This window comes from Petaurus breviceps, unplaced genomic scaffold (assembly GCF_028583685.1).
Source record: "Petaurus breviceps papuanus isolate PSGF00001 unplaced genomic scaffold, PetGlider_PUasm1.0 186, whole genome shotgun sequence".
Lineage (NCBI taxonomy): Eukaryota > Metazoa > Chordata > Mammalia > Diprotodontia > Petauridae > Petaurus > Petaurus breviceps.
This window is the reverse complement of record NW_027185798.1, coordinates 58,944,548-58,961,631: the sequence shown is the minus strand read 5'-3', so window position 1 is coordinate 58,961,631 and position 17,084 is coordinate 58,944,548. Positions and strand designations below refer to the sequence as shown.

At 36.6% G+C, this 17,084-nt stretch overlaps 1 protein-coding gene across 1 annotated transcript in view; it reads left to right on the top strand.

Annotated features, from left to right (window-relative positions):
* The window catches only part of SLC35A3 (solute carrier family 35 member A3), a 70,036-nt gene extending 53,350 nt beyond the window's left edge, over window positions 1-16,686 (top strand). Inside the window, exon 8 of the mRNA XM_069090539.1 lies at window positions 13,951-16,686. Within this exon, the coding sequence (XP_068946640.1) occupies window positions 13,951-14,041 (91 nt within the window). The 3' untranslated portion in view covers window positions 14,042-16,686. The remainder of the gene's footprint in view (window positions 1-13,950) is intronic.
* Window positions 16,687-17,084: the final 398 nt, after the last annotated feature.

Below are 17,084 nucleotides of genomic sequence, written 5' to 3'. Positions count from 1 at the left end.
TAGCTAGTTTTTTTGTGTTAAGTGTCTGAGGTCGGATTTGAACTCAGGTCCTCCTGCCTCCAGGGCTGGTGCTCTATTCACTTTCACACCTTGCTGCTCTGAGAATTTCTTCAAGGATGATTTCTAGGTTCTTTTTTTGATCATGGCTTTCAGGTAGTCCAATAATTTTTTAATTGTCCCTCTTGCATCTATTTTCCATGTCTGTGGTTTTTCCAGCGAGATATTTCACATTGTCTTCTATTTTTTCATTTGTTTGGATCTGTTTAATAGTATCTTGATTTCTCATAAAGTCACTCACTTCCATTTGCTCCAATCTAATTCTGAAGGAATGATTCTCTTCAGTGAGCTTTTGAGATTCTTTTTCCATCTGGCAAGTTCAGCTTTTTAAGGCATTCTTCTCCTCATTGGCTTTTTGAGCCTCTTTTGCCATTTGAGTTAGTTTGTTTTTTAAGGTGTTAATTTCTTCAGTCAGGTTGTTGACTCTCTTTTCATGATTTTCTTGCATCATTCTCATTTCTCTTCCCAGTTTTTCCTCTCCTCTTATTTGGTTTTCAAAATCCTTCTTAAGCTCCTCTATGGCCTGTAACCAATTCATATTTTTCTTGGAAGCTTTTGGTGCAGGAGTTCTGACTTTATTGTCTTCCTCCTGTTCCATGCTTTGATCCTTTTTGTTCCTAAAAAAGGAGTCCAAAGTTAGATTGCTGTGCTTGCTTTGCTTTCTTTGCTTGCTCATGTTGCCATTCAGTTACTTGACTTTTGAGCTTTTTGACACAATAGAATTTTGCTTCCAGAGAGGAGAGCTTTGTCCTAAATTGCTGGGGTTTTCTCAGCTGCCGGAGCTATTAGTTGGGTGCCCTGTCTGAAGCCTCCACAGGCTCTGGCACCTGGTCACACACCCCAGGATCTCCACCCTAGACAGTAATCCAGATCCAAGCAGGTTAAAACAAGAGTGATTATCCCTCAGACTGGTCACTTGGTCCCCCTACAATCTGCAAAGCAGGAGCTCTAGGGCAGCCACCTGGTGGCAGCTGCACAGCTGCCGCACATCAGCCGCTTCTCCCTCTGGGGGCAAAGGCTGGACAGCAGTCTCAATCCCCCTGTTCCTAAAGACCACACTGACCTTTTACTTTGCCTTTGGCATTTATGGGTTGATAATTCTGGAAACCGCCACAGCTGCTGGTGATCCACTCTCCTGAAGTCCCTCCAGCTGGTGACTGGTTGGGGGGCTGCCCTGAGGCTAACACCGTTGTCTCATGCGGCGCTGGACTCTTCTCCCAACTCGTTGCAGTGGACCATTTCTGTCTAACTGCCAGGCTACCTTCCATGGGAGGTTTGTTTCTCTGTGTCACTTTGGGTTCTGTAGCCCTACAGTTTGTTGAGAGTAATTTTTTTATATGTATTTGAGGTGGTTATCCAACCAGCATTCCTTTTACTTCCTTCCATTAGCCAAAATCTTGCTTGCCTTTATGATATTGCCTTACCTATTCAGTCTCATATTCCTTAGCCTCACCCATCATGTTCACCAAACAGTACCATAAAGTAGAAACCAGTAGACAACTCATGCCTGTGATTTCAAATGTGTCTACAAGACAACTGATCATAGAGTTTTCACTCTTCCTCACTCCATAATATGCTGCATGAATCTATTTTTTTTTAATGAGCAACCCAGTCACAGCTCCAAGTCTGTTAATAGTATCTAGTATCATTCCATTCCTAGGCTATTCTAAAATATTCTGAACCTAGGAGTGAATGAATAAATCAGTGAATCATTGAAAGAACTTTTTAAAGTACTTAATATGTGCACAGTACCATACTTGATGCTAGGGATATAAATAGAAAAGTAAGATAGTACCTGTTTTCAAGGAACTCATTTTATTTTTATTTTAATTTTTAAAATTTTTTGCCCTTTGAAGGGCAGGGCAATTGTGGTTAAGTGACTTGGCCAAGGTCACACAGCTAGTAAGTGTTAAGTGTCTGAGGCTAGATTTGAACTCAGGTCCTCCTGACTCCAGGGCTCCTGCTCTATTCACTGAGGCCACCTAGCTGCCCCAAGGAACTCTAATTGGGAGAGATAACACACATTGAAAATTTTAACTGCAATTCTGATGGAAAGGCCCAGTTGTTTTTTATGGTAGAGTAGCAAAGTAGATTGTAGTTTATCTTTTTCAGCATTGTTTTCATTGATTTCATTAAAACTGTCCTACTTTTGATAATGCCAAGGACTTTGGTGATGAAAATTTTCTGGGTCTTTAATAGCTTCTTGTTGTTGAGGAAATAGGGGCTGTAGCATTTGCATAGCAATTACCACCTGGGAATGAATTCTTTCAAAAGGTTGGTCCTCTGGACCATCCCTGTGAGACTTGGGCTGGAACCAGGGAGAATTGACTGTGGCAGTACTCTTTCCAGGGCTCTTGGGTTTAACTGTCCATTATTGTCATTCTGTGGTATTGGTATTATGGTGAATGTGGGGTCCAGGCAGAAAGCAGCACAGGTGGTCTAGGATAACCAATTACTATTGGAAAGATTATTTTTTCCCTTCCTATTTCCTTCCTATTTACCTACCAGGTAAAATCTGCCACTGAAGAATAGGGCTGATAATGAGATTGAATTTACAGTTCTCAATCTTATTCAGACCCCAACCAAATACTGAAGTTTATTTCTGATTAAAGAATAAAAAGAATCTAATCTAGGTTAATTCCAGCCCATTGTATTCTGTGAAGACTTGGATGAGGAGGAGATCCATTTGTCTAGATGGTACCTCAGTCTGTACCACCCCTACCCTCCCCCATTAGGGTAAGCCTTCCTCTTATCAAAATATTGTCTCCTTAGTTTGTGAATCAATCAAAGTTGATTGCTGCTTGTTAAGAAGATGAACTCTTCCAAGAGTTTATAACCATCTAGAGGCCTCTAGGAGAGTAGGGGTTTTTTGGTTAATGAGAGACAGCCAAATGACCATCCTTGTATTTTTTTTAAATTTATTTTATCCTTAATTTATGAAATAAAAAAAGCATTTCTACAACATACTACAATAAAACTTTATTTTTATTATATAGTACATATATAATGCATATGAAGTACAAAATTTTGTTTTTATTATATAGTACATACTTATTATGTTTAATAATATATTATGATAATATAATACAATAAATTTGCAGGAAACTGCAGATCTATTATGTACAACTTACTATTCCTTTCAAATATACAATAAAATTATCATGTAAATTTCTTCTTTTTTCTTTTTCTCCTTTCCTTGCCATGGCTGTCATTCTGCACAAATGTGTGTGTGTGTGTGTGTGTGTGTGTGTACATATATACATATACATGCATATTTTATGTATGTAAAATATTCTATATATATATTTATCAGTTCTTTTTCTGGATGCAGAGAGTATTTTCATATGTCCTTTATAGTTAACTGTATTTATAATAGATAAAATAACTTATTTGCTCAAAATCATTCTTAAAAACATATTGCTGTTACTGTATACAGTGTTCTCTTGGTTCTGCTTATTTCACTCTTATTTTATGCAGGTCTTTCCATGCTTTTCTAAAATCATTGAGCTCATCATTTCTAATAGCACAGTGTAGTATTCCATCACAATCATATAACACAGCATGTTCAGCCATTCTCCAATTGATAGCCATCCCTGTAATTTCCAGTTCTTTGCCATCACAAAGAGAGCTGCTATAACCATTTTAGAATGTATAACATAGGTTCTTTTCCTTTCTCCCTTTTCACCTTTGGAAACAGACCAAGTAGTGGTTTTGCTGGGTGAAAGGATATGGACAGTTTAATAACTCTTTGGGCATAATTCCATATCGCTCTCCAAAATGGTTGGATTAGTTCACAATTCCACCAATAATGAATTAATGTCCCAACTTTTCTACATCCTTTGCGACATTTGTCACTTTCTTTTTCTATCATTTTAGCCAACCTAGTGGGTGTAAAATGATATCCCAAGGTTGTTTTAACCTGCATTTCTCTAATCAATAATAATTTAGAGTATTTTTCATGACTCAAATTGTTTTGATTTCTTCATTGGAAAACTTCCTGATCATATTCTTTGACCATTTATCCATTGGGGAATGACTCCTATTATTATAGATTTGACAAAGTTCTTTATATTTGGGGTTTATGAAAAAGAGTTCAATCGTCATACTCAACTGTAATGTCCTTGTCTCCAGGCTTTCTGCAACTATTTTCACTTTAAAGACTCTTCCTTTGTGCATTTGTACGAAATTAGGAAATGAATAAAAGACATTCTTCTCATAATTCCTGTCTTGCTGTGCTCATGGCATTCAGGATGGCCTCTGAATCACCACTTGATACATATGAACCCAGAGCCTACATCCTAATGTTCCTAAATATTTTAATAAAAATTGCAGTTGCTTGGTTCCCCTTGTAATTGCCCCTATGAGGTTAAGATGGGGGAGGAATAATATTCCTGGGAATGGAGTCTTTCACTCAATCTTATGGTGACTTATGGTCCTGATCCTTAGGACACCAAATCTTTTTCAACTCTCTCACATAGAAACTACTTTTTTGCTTATTCTAATTCACAGGGCCAGGAGGAAGGCTGGATCTTTTTCTTTCTTCTTTCATTTTTAGATCATTCTTATTTACTGTCCTTTATGATCTTTCAACTTTTAAGGTCTTTCAATTCATGTTCATCACTTTATTTTTTGAGCTCTAGGTTATTCTCTTAACTTTATCAGGGTGTTTAGTAGCTATCTTCTTAATAAAATCAGCTCTCTGATGTTCTGAGCAGTTTTGTTTGTGTCTTTGTATCTCTAGTGCCTAGCTACCTAACAGGCCTTTAATAAATATTTGTTGAGGGACAGCTAGATGTCTAAGTAGATAGTACTGGCCCTGGAGTCAGGAGGACCTGAGTTCAAATGTGGCTTCAGATACTTGACACTTACTAGCTGTGTGACCCTGGGCAAGTCACTAAAACCCCAGTTGCCTTGCTAAATAAATAAATGAATGAATGAATGAATATTTGTTGAATTGAATATTGAAAATTGGCTCATGGTCTTCATCTCCTTATGTCCTGCTATCATCATTCAGGATGTCATAATTTATATTGATGAAACTATTAACTCCATCTCTAAAAATTATACCACTCCCCAGGTCTAGAACTCAGAATTCCATTTTCCAGACATAGCCTCCTGTTCTTTCACCTTTTATATTTTCTCATCCACTTGTAGCCTACTCTAGTGTCTTCTACCCCTAATCTCCCAGTCCATTGCACTCTTTGTGGTTTCACTTGCCTCCAAATGCAACCTTGAATAATGGTCTGCCATTTAATGTTACACTAACTACTACCCTAGAGTTCCTTGCCATTGACCTTCTATTCCTCATATATGAATCCTCATCCCTTCATAGCCCCTATTATCCAGCTTCAGGCTTACTTTAGGGCTGCTGAGCATCCTTGGAGAATATCATGAAACTTAGCATACCTCACCCACTACTTTTATATAACTTCAACTGGTCCTTGATCTTAATCCTTATTGATAACCTGTCTCATTCCCCACAGGCAGTCCCAAAATTTCTTCTCTTTGCTCCATGCTCAATTCATTCCTGCTCTCCATACTTAACAGTAGATCGCTTAACCTCATGTTTGACTGAGAAGGTTAAAACCATACGTAACGAACTCCTCAGTTTCTTACCACCCTCATTCCTTGAAACTGCTTAACCTCATTACTGTTAGTCAAAATTCTCTTAGGTCAAAAAAAAAATGAGGAGTATCTTTAATTCCTCAATAAGATTATTCTAACTTAATTCAGTAGAAATTTATTAAGGGCCTGCTATCTGCCAGGTACTGTACTAAGCACTGGAGATATAAAAAGAAGCAAAAGGCATCTGGTGCCCTCCAGGAATTTACAATCTAATGAGAGAGAAAACCCATAAACAAATAGATACAGAGCTATCCATAGATAGGCAAAAAATGAAGTAATTAAAAGAGGGAAAGTATTAGAATTAAGAAGGATGAGGGAAGGCTTCATGTAGAAAATGGGATTTTAGGTAAGCTGTAAAAGAAGTGTGTGGGACAAGACGACCCTTGCCCAAAATAAAATAAGCATAAATATCTCCAAGTAGAGACAGGAAGGATTTATTTAATTATTTCTTCTTGCAAGAAGGGCGGTCTCACTACTAGAGGCAGTCTAGTAGGAGAGGCAAAATACAAAATACAAAACTTGGTTATATACCCAAAAGACCACCCCTTTACCACCCCCTCCCTTGTTCTGTCCTGTTCCTGTTAATTAGGAACTGAGGCACACAATCTCAACCGCAAAAATCTGCTGGCATTTGCAGATAAAATATCAGTAATATCAAAAAGCAGAAGATACATGTCTAGCAGACATGGAAACAGACAAAATATATCATAAGTATCAACCTAAATATGAAGGCAGAAGATAAATGCTCTAATAATGTCAATATAGATATGAAAGTAGACAATATTTTATGAATCATGGGGATTTTAGGACATGGTAACCTGCCCAGAGTTCCATAACAGGAGTTCCAATTTTATATTTGTACAGGTCAGATGTTGGTCAGTGGAAACAAGTCTGGAACATTTGGGCCTGTGGTTAAATTTGCAGGGTCTGTGCTTTCCCCTCCTATGCTTAGCTAAGCTTAGCAAAAACTTCAGCTTATGACCAGGGAAGTAAGGCAAGGATCCTAGATTCCCAGCCCAGGTTACTGGGTCTTTGGTACTTTATTACAATCCTGTTCAGATTTCTGGAATGTTACCTGAGAAGTTTTCACTTTTATTCCATTCAGAAGCTTGGGAGGACTGTAGTCAAAAGTGGAGGAGTGAGAGTGTTCCAGGCAAGGGAGGAATAATAAATACCCTCTAATAATAATACCCTTTGTCCTTTTCCCTCTTTCTTCCTCTAGAAAGACTTTGCCCTAGCACTCATCCTCTCAACTTGTATCTTCAATCGTTTTTTTTTTTATTTTCTTTTGTTTGTGAATCTATACAAAAGGGATGATGATATTTATGCAGAAACTTGATTTTAGTTCCCGACTGTATTATTTATTTGTTCTATAACCTTCAGCAAATCACTGGTTTTCAAAAAAGGAAGAATCCTTATTATCACCCAGTAGAGCCTTTTTTTTTTTAAAGCAATTGGGATTAAGTAACTTGCTCAAGGTTACATGGCCAGTTATTTCTGGGTGTGGTGCTAAGTATCTGAGCCCGGATTCGATCCTAGGTCATCCCGACTCTGGGGCCGGCGCTCTTACTCACTGTGCCACCTGGCCACCCCATAGTAGAGCCTTTATAATAGAGTAAAGAAGAATGGTTACATAAGTTGTGCAAAGTCACATAAATGGGAAATAAGAGAAACATAATTAGAATTCAGGTCCTCTTATTCCAAATCTACAGGTCTTTGCACTACATTAACTGTCACAATCTCTCACTCAGCTTGTTCATTTATAAAAGGAATTTGGATAAGATGGTCTCTATTGTTTCTTCACATCTAAAATTCATATGATTATCATTAAATATATTTGGTGATTCGGGTGACTATCAAGTTTATTGTTAATTTTTTCTTAAAGTATGTCTAATGTAGAAGGTATTTAATTTCATTAAGTATTTTGTAGAAAATACTTGCTGTCCTCATAAAGAAGCAAAAATCATACATCAATCTTTCTTTTTATTTTTTCTATGTAGACTTAAAGCCAATAGTCCAATTAATTTACCATTTATTACTGTTTTTTTTTCCACAGAACCAGATCTTGATTTCACTTCTCCAGCAGATAAAAATTATTTTTAAGCATTTTTGCATAAAAGAAAAAAAAAGTCTGGTAATTAATTTGAGGGTGGGGGTAGATGAGTCTATCAGTTACCCCATTCCACTTAAAGTATGTAATAAGATGAACATCTTAACCATATGAAAACATACCTTAATGAATCAGTTAAAGATGTTAGACTAAGTGAATAAAAAATCTTTGAAAGCCATCAAATAAACCAGAGTGAAGGTGTGATAGGACTTCAGTTCTGATTGGTTGAGTACAATCTTCTTTTTTTTTCTACTGACTCCTTGTTTGTTGACCAACAAACTTAGGTCTCCTCAATCCTAAAAAACAAAGCCTTGACCTTCCTACTCTATTCATCTTTACTTTCTCTTTCTTCCGTTTACTTCAAAGCTTAGTTAGTTCAACAAACATTTATTATATACCTCTTATTTACCATCATTGTGCTAAGTACTAGATAATGCAAAGATGAGCTTATAATTTTTTGAGGAGATATGACCTGTACACAGATAAATACATACAGTTCAGTAAAGGACACATTGAAGGTGTTTTAGGAAAATTTGAAAAGAGAACATGGATGGCTGGGAAGATTAGGGAAGATTTTATAGAGAAGTTTGAATAAACCTTGAAGGAAGAGAGAGATTTCTAAAGGCAGGAATGAGAAAAGAAGATATGCAGTCCTGGCATTTGCAAGAATACATGGATGTAGTAGGTGATGCAAAAATGGAAAGGATGTAAAGAGAAATAATGTAAAATAATACTAGAATCATAAGTAGGAGTTAGATTATGAGGCCCCTAATTGCCAAACTAAGGAATTGTTTGTTTCTTTCTATGAGCATTGGGGACTCATTTAAGTTTTTTGAGCAGGAGTGACCTGTTAAGCCCTTGAAAAAGTTATCTGTATCTAATGCCTCCTCTACATAATTTCCCACTATGTACATCACATTTTTCAGTCTGCATTTTGTCCTTGACACTCTACTAAAATTATTCTTTCAAAAGTTACAAATGACCTGCCAGTCATCACATCCAATGGCCTTTTTTCATTCTTTAACCTTATGTCAATTACTCCCTCCTATATAATTGTTTTATTCCTTTGACTTCACATATACCACACTGTCTTGATTTTCTTCCACTTTAATGATGCCTGGTTTCTTAGTCTCTTCCCAGTCCCTTAGTGTGGATATTTTTTAAGTGTCTTACTGTGCCCTCTTACTTTTCTCTCATTTAGCACTTTTATACTTTATACTCTTTCATTTAGCGATTTTATTCACTTTTTTTAAATTTAAATGCTTTATTAACTGCGGATTTACATCATTCGTTTCCGCCAGATTTTGAGTTACAAATTTTCTCCCCGTTTTTCCCCCACCCATCCCCCCAAAACAGCAATCCCGCAGGATATCCCCACCTCCAATCTGCTCTTTCCCATATTTTCTCCCATACCTGTTTCAACTTTTCCAGTGGATCTCTATGCCTCAGTGCCTGTATATCTTTTTTCTTAATTACATGTAAGATGGTATTAATAATAGTATATATATATATATATATATATACACACACACACACAGACATATATATATTTGAATATTTGATTTTAAAACTTTCAATTCCAGATTCATTCCCTTCCCCCCCCTGCCACCCACCCCCACTGGGGGGACAAGCAGTTCAGTATAGGTTGTACATGTGTGGCTAATGCAAAACAATAACATAGTAGATGTATTGTAAAAGACTGACTATTTTTCCCTCCCTCCTATCCCACCTCCCACTTCTTCTATTCTCTACTTTGATCCTGTCCCTTTTCAGAAGTGGGTGCTTCCAACTTCCCTCCCCTCCAGCCTGCCCTCCCTTCCATCATCACCCCTCACATCCCCTTCCCCCCCCTATTCTCCTGGAAGGTGAGATCCCCTATTTAGTGTGTATTTCCCTCCCTTCTCAAGCCAGATTCAATAGGAATAAGGTTGACCTATTCCCTTTTGCCTTCCTATTCTTCCCCGTCATTGTAACCATTTTCCCTTGCCTCTTCTGTATGAGATAGTTTGCCCCACTCTGTCTCTCCCCATCTCCTCTCATTATATTCCTCTCACCTCTTAATTTCACCTTTTAAGTATCATCCCTTCCTGTTAAATTGGTCCCGTGCCCTCTAACTATGTATACCTGTAAACGTTTATACACACATTCACATATGTATTCATATGCCCGCATACCCTCATATAAAGACATATATATATATATATATATATATATATATATATATATATATATATATATATATATATATATTTCTAATCCCTTCAACTACTGAGAAAAGTTTCATAGGTTACAATTATTGTTTTTCCATGTAGGAATGTTAATAGTTCAACTTTGGCCAGGTGGCTCAGCAAGCAAGAGCACCGGCTCCAGTGCTGGGATGACCCGGATCAAATCCAGGCCCAGACACTCAGCACCACACCCAGAAATAACAACTGGCCATGCAACCCTGAATAAGCCACTCAACCCCGATTGCTTCAAAAAAAAAATAGTTCAACTTTGATAAGTTCCTTATGATTTCTTTTCCCTGTTTACCTTCTCATGCTTCTCTTGCTTCTTGTATCTGAATGTCAAATTTTCTATTCAACTCTGGTTTTTTCAGCAAGAATGCTTGAAAGTCCTGTATTCCACTGAATGACCATATTTTCCCCTGAAACATGATACTCAGTTTTGCTGGGTAGGTGACTCTTGGTTTTAATCCCAGCTCCCTTGACCTCCGGAATATCACATTCCAGGCCCTTTGATCCCTCAGTGTAGAAGCTGCCAGATCCTGGGTTATCCTGATTGTGTTTCCACAATATTCAAATTGTTTCTTCCTGGCTGCTTGTAATATTCTCTCCTTAATCTGGGAATTCCGGAACCTGGCTATAATATTCCTAGGAGTTTTCTTTTTGGGATCTTTTTCAGGAGGTGATCGGTGGATTCTTTCAACCTCTATTTTGCCCTCTGGTTCTAAAACATCAGGGCAGTTTTCTTTGAGAACTTCCTGGAGGATGCTTTCCAGGCTCTTACTTTGGTCATGGCTCTCAGGCAGTCCAATAATTTTTAAATTATCTCTCCTGGATCTATTTTCCAGGTCAGTGGTTTTTCCCATGAGATATTTCACATTGCCTTCTATTCTTTCATTTGTTTGGATCTGTTTAACAGCATCTTGATTTCTCATAAAGTCATTAGCCTCCATTTTCTCCAATCTAATTCTGAAGCAATGATTCTCCTCAGTGAGCTTTTGAGATTCTTTTTCCATCTGGCAAATTCGACTTTTTAAGGCATTCTTCTCCTCATTGCCTTTTTGAGCCTCCTTTGCCATTTGAGTCAGTCTGTTTTTTAAGGTATTATTTTCTTCAGTCAGGCTGTTGACTCTCATTTCATAATTTTCTTGCATTGTTCTCATTTCTCTTCCCGATTTTTCCTCCAATTCTCTTATCTGCTTCTTAAGGTCCTCTATGGCCTGTAACCAGCTTGTATTTTCCTTTGAAGCTTTTGGTGCAGGAGTTCTGACTTCACTGTTTTCCTCCTGTTCCATGCCTTGCTCCTTCTTATCCCCAAAATAGGAGTGTAATGTTGGAATCTTCTGTCTGCTTTATTTCCTTTGCCTGCTCGTTTTGCCACTCAATGATTTGACTTTTGGGCTTTTTGCCACAGTAGGACTCTGCCACCAGACAGGGGAGTTTTCGTCCCAAACGCTGGGGTTTTCTCAGCTGCCAGAGGTATTAGATGGGTGCCCTCTCTGAGGTCTCCACATGCTCTGGCAAGCTGGACACACACCCCAGGACCTCCACCCTAGACTGCAATCCAGATCCAAGCAGGTTAAAGCAAGAGCGATGACCCCTCAGACTGGTGCTTGGTCCCCCTACACTCTGCAGGCCAGGAGCTGAAGCCACCACATGGGGCTGGCAGGCTGTGCTGGCGTCTCAGCAGTTTCTCGCCCCGGGTGTAAAAGCCACGCACTCCCACTTCCTGGGTCCCAAAGTCCAGACTGCACTGGCCTCTCACCTTGTCCTTCGCATCTATGTATTGATAAATCTGGAAACGGCCACAGCTGCTGATGATCTGGAGTCCCTCTGGCTGGTGGCTGGTCAGACCCACCCTGGGGCTAAAGCCTCCGCGTGGTGCTGGGCTCGGCTCCCAGAGTGCTGCACTGGCTGATTCCTGCTGGCCTGCCGGGCTGTTCTCAGCGGGAGGTTAGCTTCTCTGTGTCATTTTGTGGGTTCTGCAGCTCCAAAGTTTGTTTAGAGTCCCCTTTTTACATGGATTGGGTGGGTGGAAGCCGGAGCCGTGGGAAGGTCGTGCTTCTACTCCGCCATCTTGGCTCTGCCCCCCTATAGTCGATTTTATTCACTTTCATAGCTTCACTACCACCTCAATGTAGTTGAATACCAGAGTCTTTATTTCTAACCCTTACCTCTCTTTCTCTGATGAATCTAGCCCTGGATTTCCAACTGCCTTCAGTACATCTTCACCTAGATGTCTAATGGTTTACCACAAACTCATCATACTCTATCGTTGCTCTGATTGTGTCTCACTTTAAATCCCTTCTGGTATTCTTGCTATATATATATATTTTTAAAGCAATCGGGGTTAAGTAACTTGCTCAAGGTTACATGGCCAGGCATTTCTGGGTGTGGTGCTGAGTATCCGAGCCCGGATTTGATCCAGGTCACCCTGACACTGGAGCCAGTGCTCTTACTCACTGAGCCACCTGGCTGCCCCATCTCGCTATATTTTTAAATGTTTCATTCATACTTTTTTTCTTTCCTCTCGTACATCACTATTACTACTACAACATCTAATGTCCCCATCTCTACCCTTCCACAATCTCTGTCTCTCACCTTACACACAAATAAAAACCTTTTCTTCAAAACAAAAGTATGGTCAAACAAAAAAAAAATTTTTTTTTTGTAATGGTCATGTCTGGAAAAATATATATGTCTTATCACCTCTTTGGTAAGAAATGGGAGGTATACTTTATCGCAAGTCTTCTGGAGTTGTAATTGATAATTGAATAGTTCTTAAGCCTTTCAAAGTTTTGTTCCTTTACAGTGTTGTGGTCATTGTATAATTTGGTGTCCCATTTGCTTATTTTACTCTGCATCAGTTCATGCAAATCTTCCCTTGTTTGTTTGCAACCTTTTTATCTCACCTTACAGTAGGAGTCTAAGAATCATAGCTAACTACATCCTATAGCCTTATTTTAGTAGTGTTGTATCTCAGGACATGGAAAGGCCTTAGGAGAGGGAGAGAGACTGGGGAATGGCAGGTCTGTGGAGCAGTACACAACACTTGTCCATTAAGTTTATTGTCTTATACAGGCAAGGTTCGTGGTACCCCCAAAACAATTACAATAGTAACATTAAAGATCACTGATCATAGATCACCACAATAGATGTAATAACAATAAAGAAAAGTTTGTAATGTTGTGAGAATTACCAAATTGTGACATAGACATGATGTGAGACATGCTATTAGAAAAATAGCACCAACAGACTTGCTTAACACAGGGTTGCCACAAGCTTTCACTTTGTAGAAAACACAGCATCTGGGAAACTCAGTAAAGTGAAGCACAATAAAATGAGGTATTCCTTTATATGATAAAATAAGATTCTAGAAGACTTAGTGAAGGGACCATTAGAGTGGTAGATAGAATCAGAGATGTATTATGAGAGCATGGGATAGGGAATATATGTATAGTGCTTTGTAAGTAACTCGAATTCTACATAAAGTAAGCTAATCTTATTTCCATGTAGTTCAGGATCATAGAGATTTGGGAAGTAGCTGAAGGAGATATGTAGTGAAAAGGAGAACTGCTTAAGTAGGGACAGTTTAATCAATGAGCTAATATAATAGCATTTTCTTTGTTAATTTCTTTTTACTCTTAAATAAAGTGTCTTAAAATTTTTCTTTGATTTTTGTATAAAAGTTTTATTTTTTTTCCTCTTCTTGTTTTTAAACAATAAAGAGTAGAAGTTTGGTAAATTATTCGCTCCTTTTTTTTTTTAAACAGGCCAAAGATAAGTTGACAAGAGATATAAAGTAATTTTTAAATGCTTTGCTATTAGAGAAAAATTCTATGTAATGCAGTTCTTTTTATTTAAAAATATAGGAGACATTTTTTATATAACTAATTTTTTTGTTTGTTTGTTTTTCTTTTCTTTCTCATTTAGTGTCTTTTTCCTTGGAGCCATCCTTGTAATAGCAGCTACTTTCCTATATGGCTATGATCCCAAACCTGCAGGAAATCCTACTAAGGCCTAGTTATTTTCTGAAACTTGATTTCTCAGGATTGTCCAAGCATTAAGATACTCAGACATCATTCACACATGGAGGATGTCAACATAAATTCTGTGAGAGATCATCAGACTGAGTCTGATCATGATTGTTTAAATGATTTGAAGTCACAGAGGTTTAGAAACTGTAAGAAGTTTCTTATAGGTGGAAGTGAACTATCTAGTGCATCCAAAAGTAAAAACTTGAAAAAAAAAAACATTTCCAGTGACTAAAATCAGGAATGTTTACAACTTGAACTCTGAAGTTAACAAAAAAAGGTTTTTACAATTTTGATTGCTGCAGAAATGTCCTATGCACTCTTTGCAAGAGCACATGACAACATGTCAGATATAAATTTTTGCAAATCAAATCTATTTAATCTTAGTAAATGTTTTTAATTTGCTATTTGTGTATAGGTAGAATACATTGAATAGAATTAATTATTCTGTAATTAAGACTATAATTAGCTATTTCTTATTAAAGCTGTGAAGAAATGAAGTATGATTTGAAAAAAATTTTCACATGCCCAAGATTTTTATATTTATAAAGAGATTACTAAATAAATCTGAATTCTGTTATTTGTTAAGCTCTATAAAAATGATAATATTGTGGTTCTGATTTAACATAAGATGGGGAATATGTATGTGTAAGGTTCTCTGTTTAGTGGTTTGTATAACCAAATGTAAGCTACAGATGGAGTTTGAGTCTGGGTTTCTTTTACTTTTTCTTATAAATTGGATCCTTAATATTACTTTAAATTTTATTTGTGTGTGATTCAGTTTCCTTTAATGTTATTAAATATAACCTAAGATAAAGTAAATACTTAAAATATGTAATGGTTTATAAAAATATAATTGTCTATATGTACCTTATTTGGAGTCATTATGGACTATCATGTATATATTCTACCTTATTACAGTTTTAAATGGATGTTTTACTCAATCTATAAGAGCTTCTTTAAAGCTGTAACAGTAAAGATATTTTTAGTTTAAATATCAATAAGTTGACATAAAAATAACTTTTAGAACCATTTTAGATAGCCATTATATTGTTTGAAGTGGTATAATAAGTTTAAATTCAGGGTTCCCAAACAAAATTTTGTAAGCCCACCACCTACAGAAGTGCCCTTTCTATGTACTTGGTTGAAGGGGATATTACTTTTATAAGGCTCTAAGCACTGCATGGGGCTGCTTGGTCAGAAGCTATTATTTGTTTCTTTGTGTGTATATTTATGTGAATGTATGTGTATGTATACATACACACATGTATACACATACACAGACACATATAAAACTTTTTTTGTATATTAAAATATTGTGTCTATGTGTGCATATATGTTTTTATATATATTTGTGTACATACACAAATGCACCTGATTTAAAATAACACCATTTCTATGATATGTTCTTTTGAACATTGAAGTAGAATATTTTGTTATAAGCCATTTGATAATTTTTAATGAGGTTGAGAGTCCTAAATGATTAATTAAAAACTTTCTAAAATTATCATGTTATGTTAATTTAATTGTGAACAAGAATAGTATTAATATTCTAACTTGTTCTCTGTATAATATACTTCAAAACAACATATAAAATTACAGTGTTTATTTTTAAAATTTGGATAAATAACTAAAAAATTCATTTTAGTAGCCACCTGTTCTGGGTACAGTTAAAAACAATAAGATTCAAAAGTTTTTTGCTTAAAATTATGGTATTATTACTGCATTAAGGCTACCACTGAGTCAGCCTACTATCAGATTTCTTTGAAAATACTTAGAATCCTCCTGTGCCCATAAATCAGGAGTCCACTCCTACCTCTTCTGTCCAAGGTTTCAATTCTGTGCAAACGTGTTCAGTTACAAAACACTTGGAATCTTTGTAGTAGGTATTGCAAGCTGGCCCTTGTTGGCCAGAATTCTGGGTACACGTAGCTTTTACTAGCCTCCTTTGAGAGTTGTTAAAATGTTAATAGTTTGGGGTATATTCTTACTGTGCTACAAAATTCTGGCCTAATTGAAATTAAAATCCTTGGGTTACAAATGAACTTTAATGCACAAAATTCTAGGACCAAGTTTACTTCTCAAATATTGGCTAAGTATCTACAGTAATTCTGTATACTTTCTTACTGTGTATACTCTTGATACTGTGTCGCCTGTCTCTTAGTGCTTTGAAGAGTAATACAAAAAAGTATTGGTATGTGGTTAATGTAATGGCATGCTCCCAGTAACTAAAAAGTTAAAAGTAATCAAGTATTCAAGCAAGTATATCAGAACAGGATAGTTTCACGAAATAAGCAAATACTATTTTTTTGAGCAGTATAGTATAGCAGAAAGAATGAGGAGACCTGAGTTCTGATCCACCTATGCCACTAATTTACTTTATGACCTTGGGCAAATCAGTTCTCTAGGCATTGGCTTTTTTATCTGTCAAATGAGAGGGTTGGACTAGGAGGTTCTTTCCAGCTCTAATATTCTGTGATCAGTGACATTTATTTTCAAAATTAACTGTTCTTTGGACAGGGAATTTATATTTTACATTTCTAGTAATTAAGAAAATGTTTATTTTTGGATATTGTAGTTATTAATGTATAATTTGTGTCCACAGAGAAATATAATAGAATGTAAAATTTGAAAAGGACTACTGGCGTTATAAATTGACTTTTACCAATAGCTAATGATGACATTTTCATGACATTGTTTTTTGAATCAGTTGACAGTTTTACCTCCAAAGTCTTGTCTATTAACCATGTAATTAAAAAATTAATTCCATTACTGATTTAGGATTTTAATACCTAAATAATTCCAGCATTTAAAAAATTTAGACTTTTTTCACCTCTCTCAACTGCTTTATTCACTGAAAATAAGCCATTTTGTAGGAAACATGCCAATAGCTAGCGCTGTGATAAATTAAGTCTGTCGCATCCAGTTTGACTCTGGATGAAAAGTTTTAATATAAAGAGTGGATTTGCCAACAGAACAGTAATAAATTGAACTATTTTAGGAGTACCATAGGTGTGAATTCTTGAACATTTC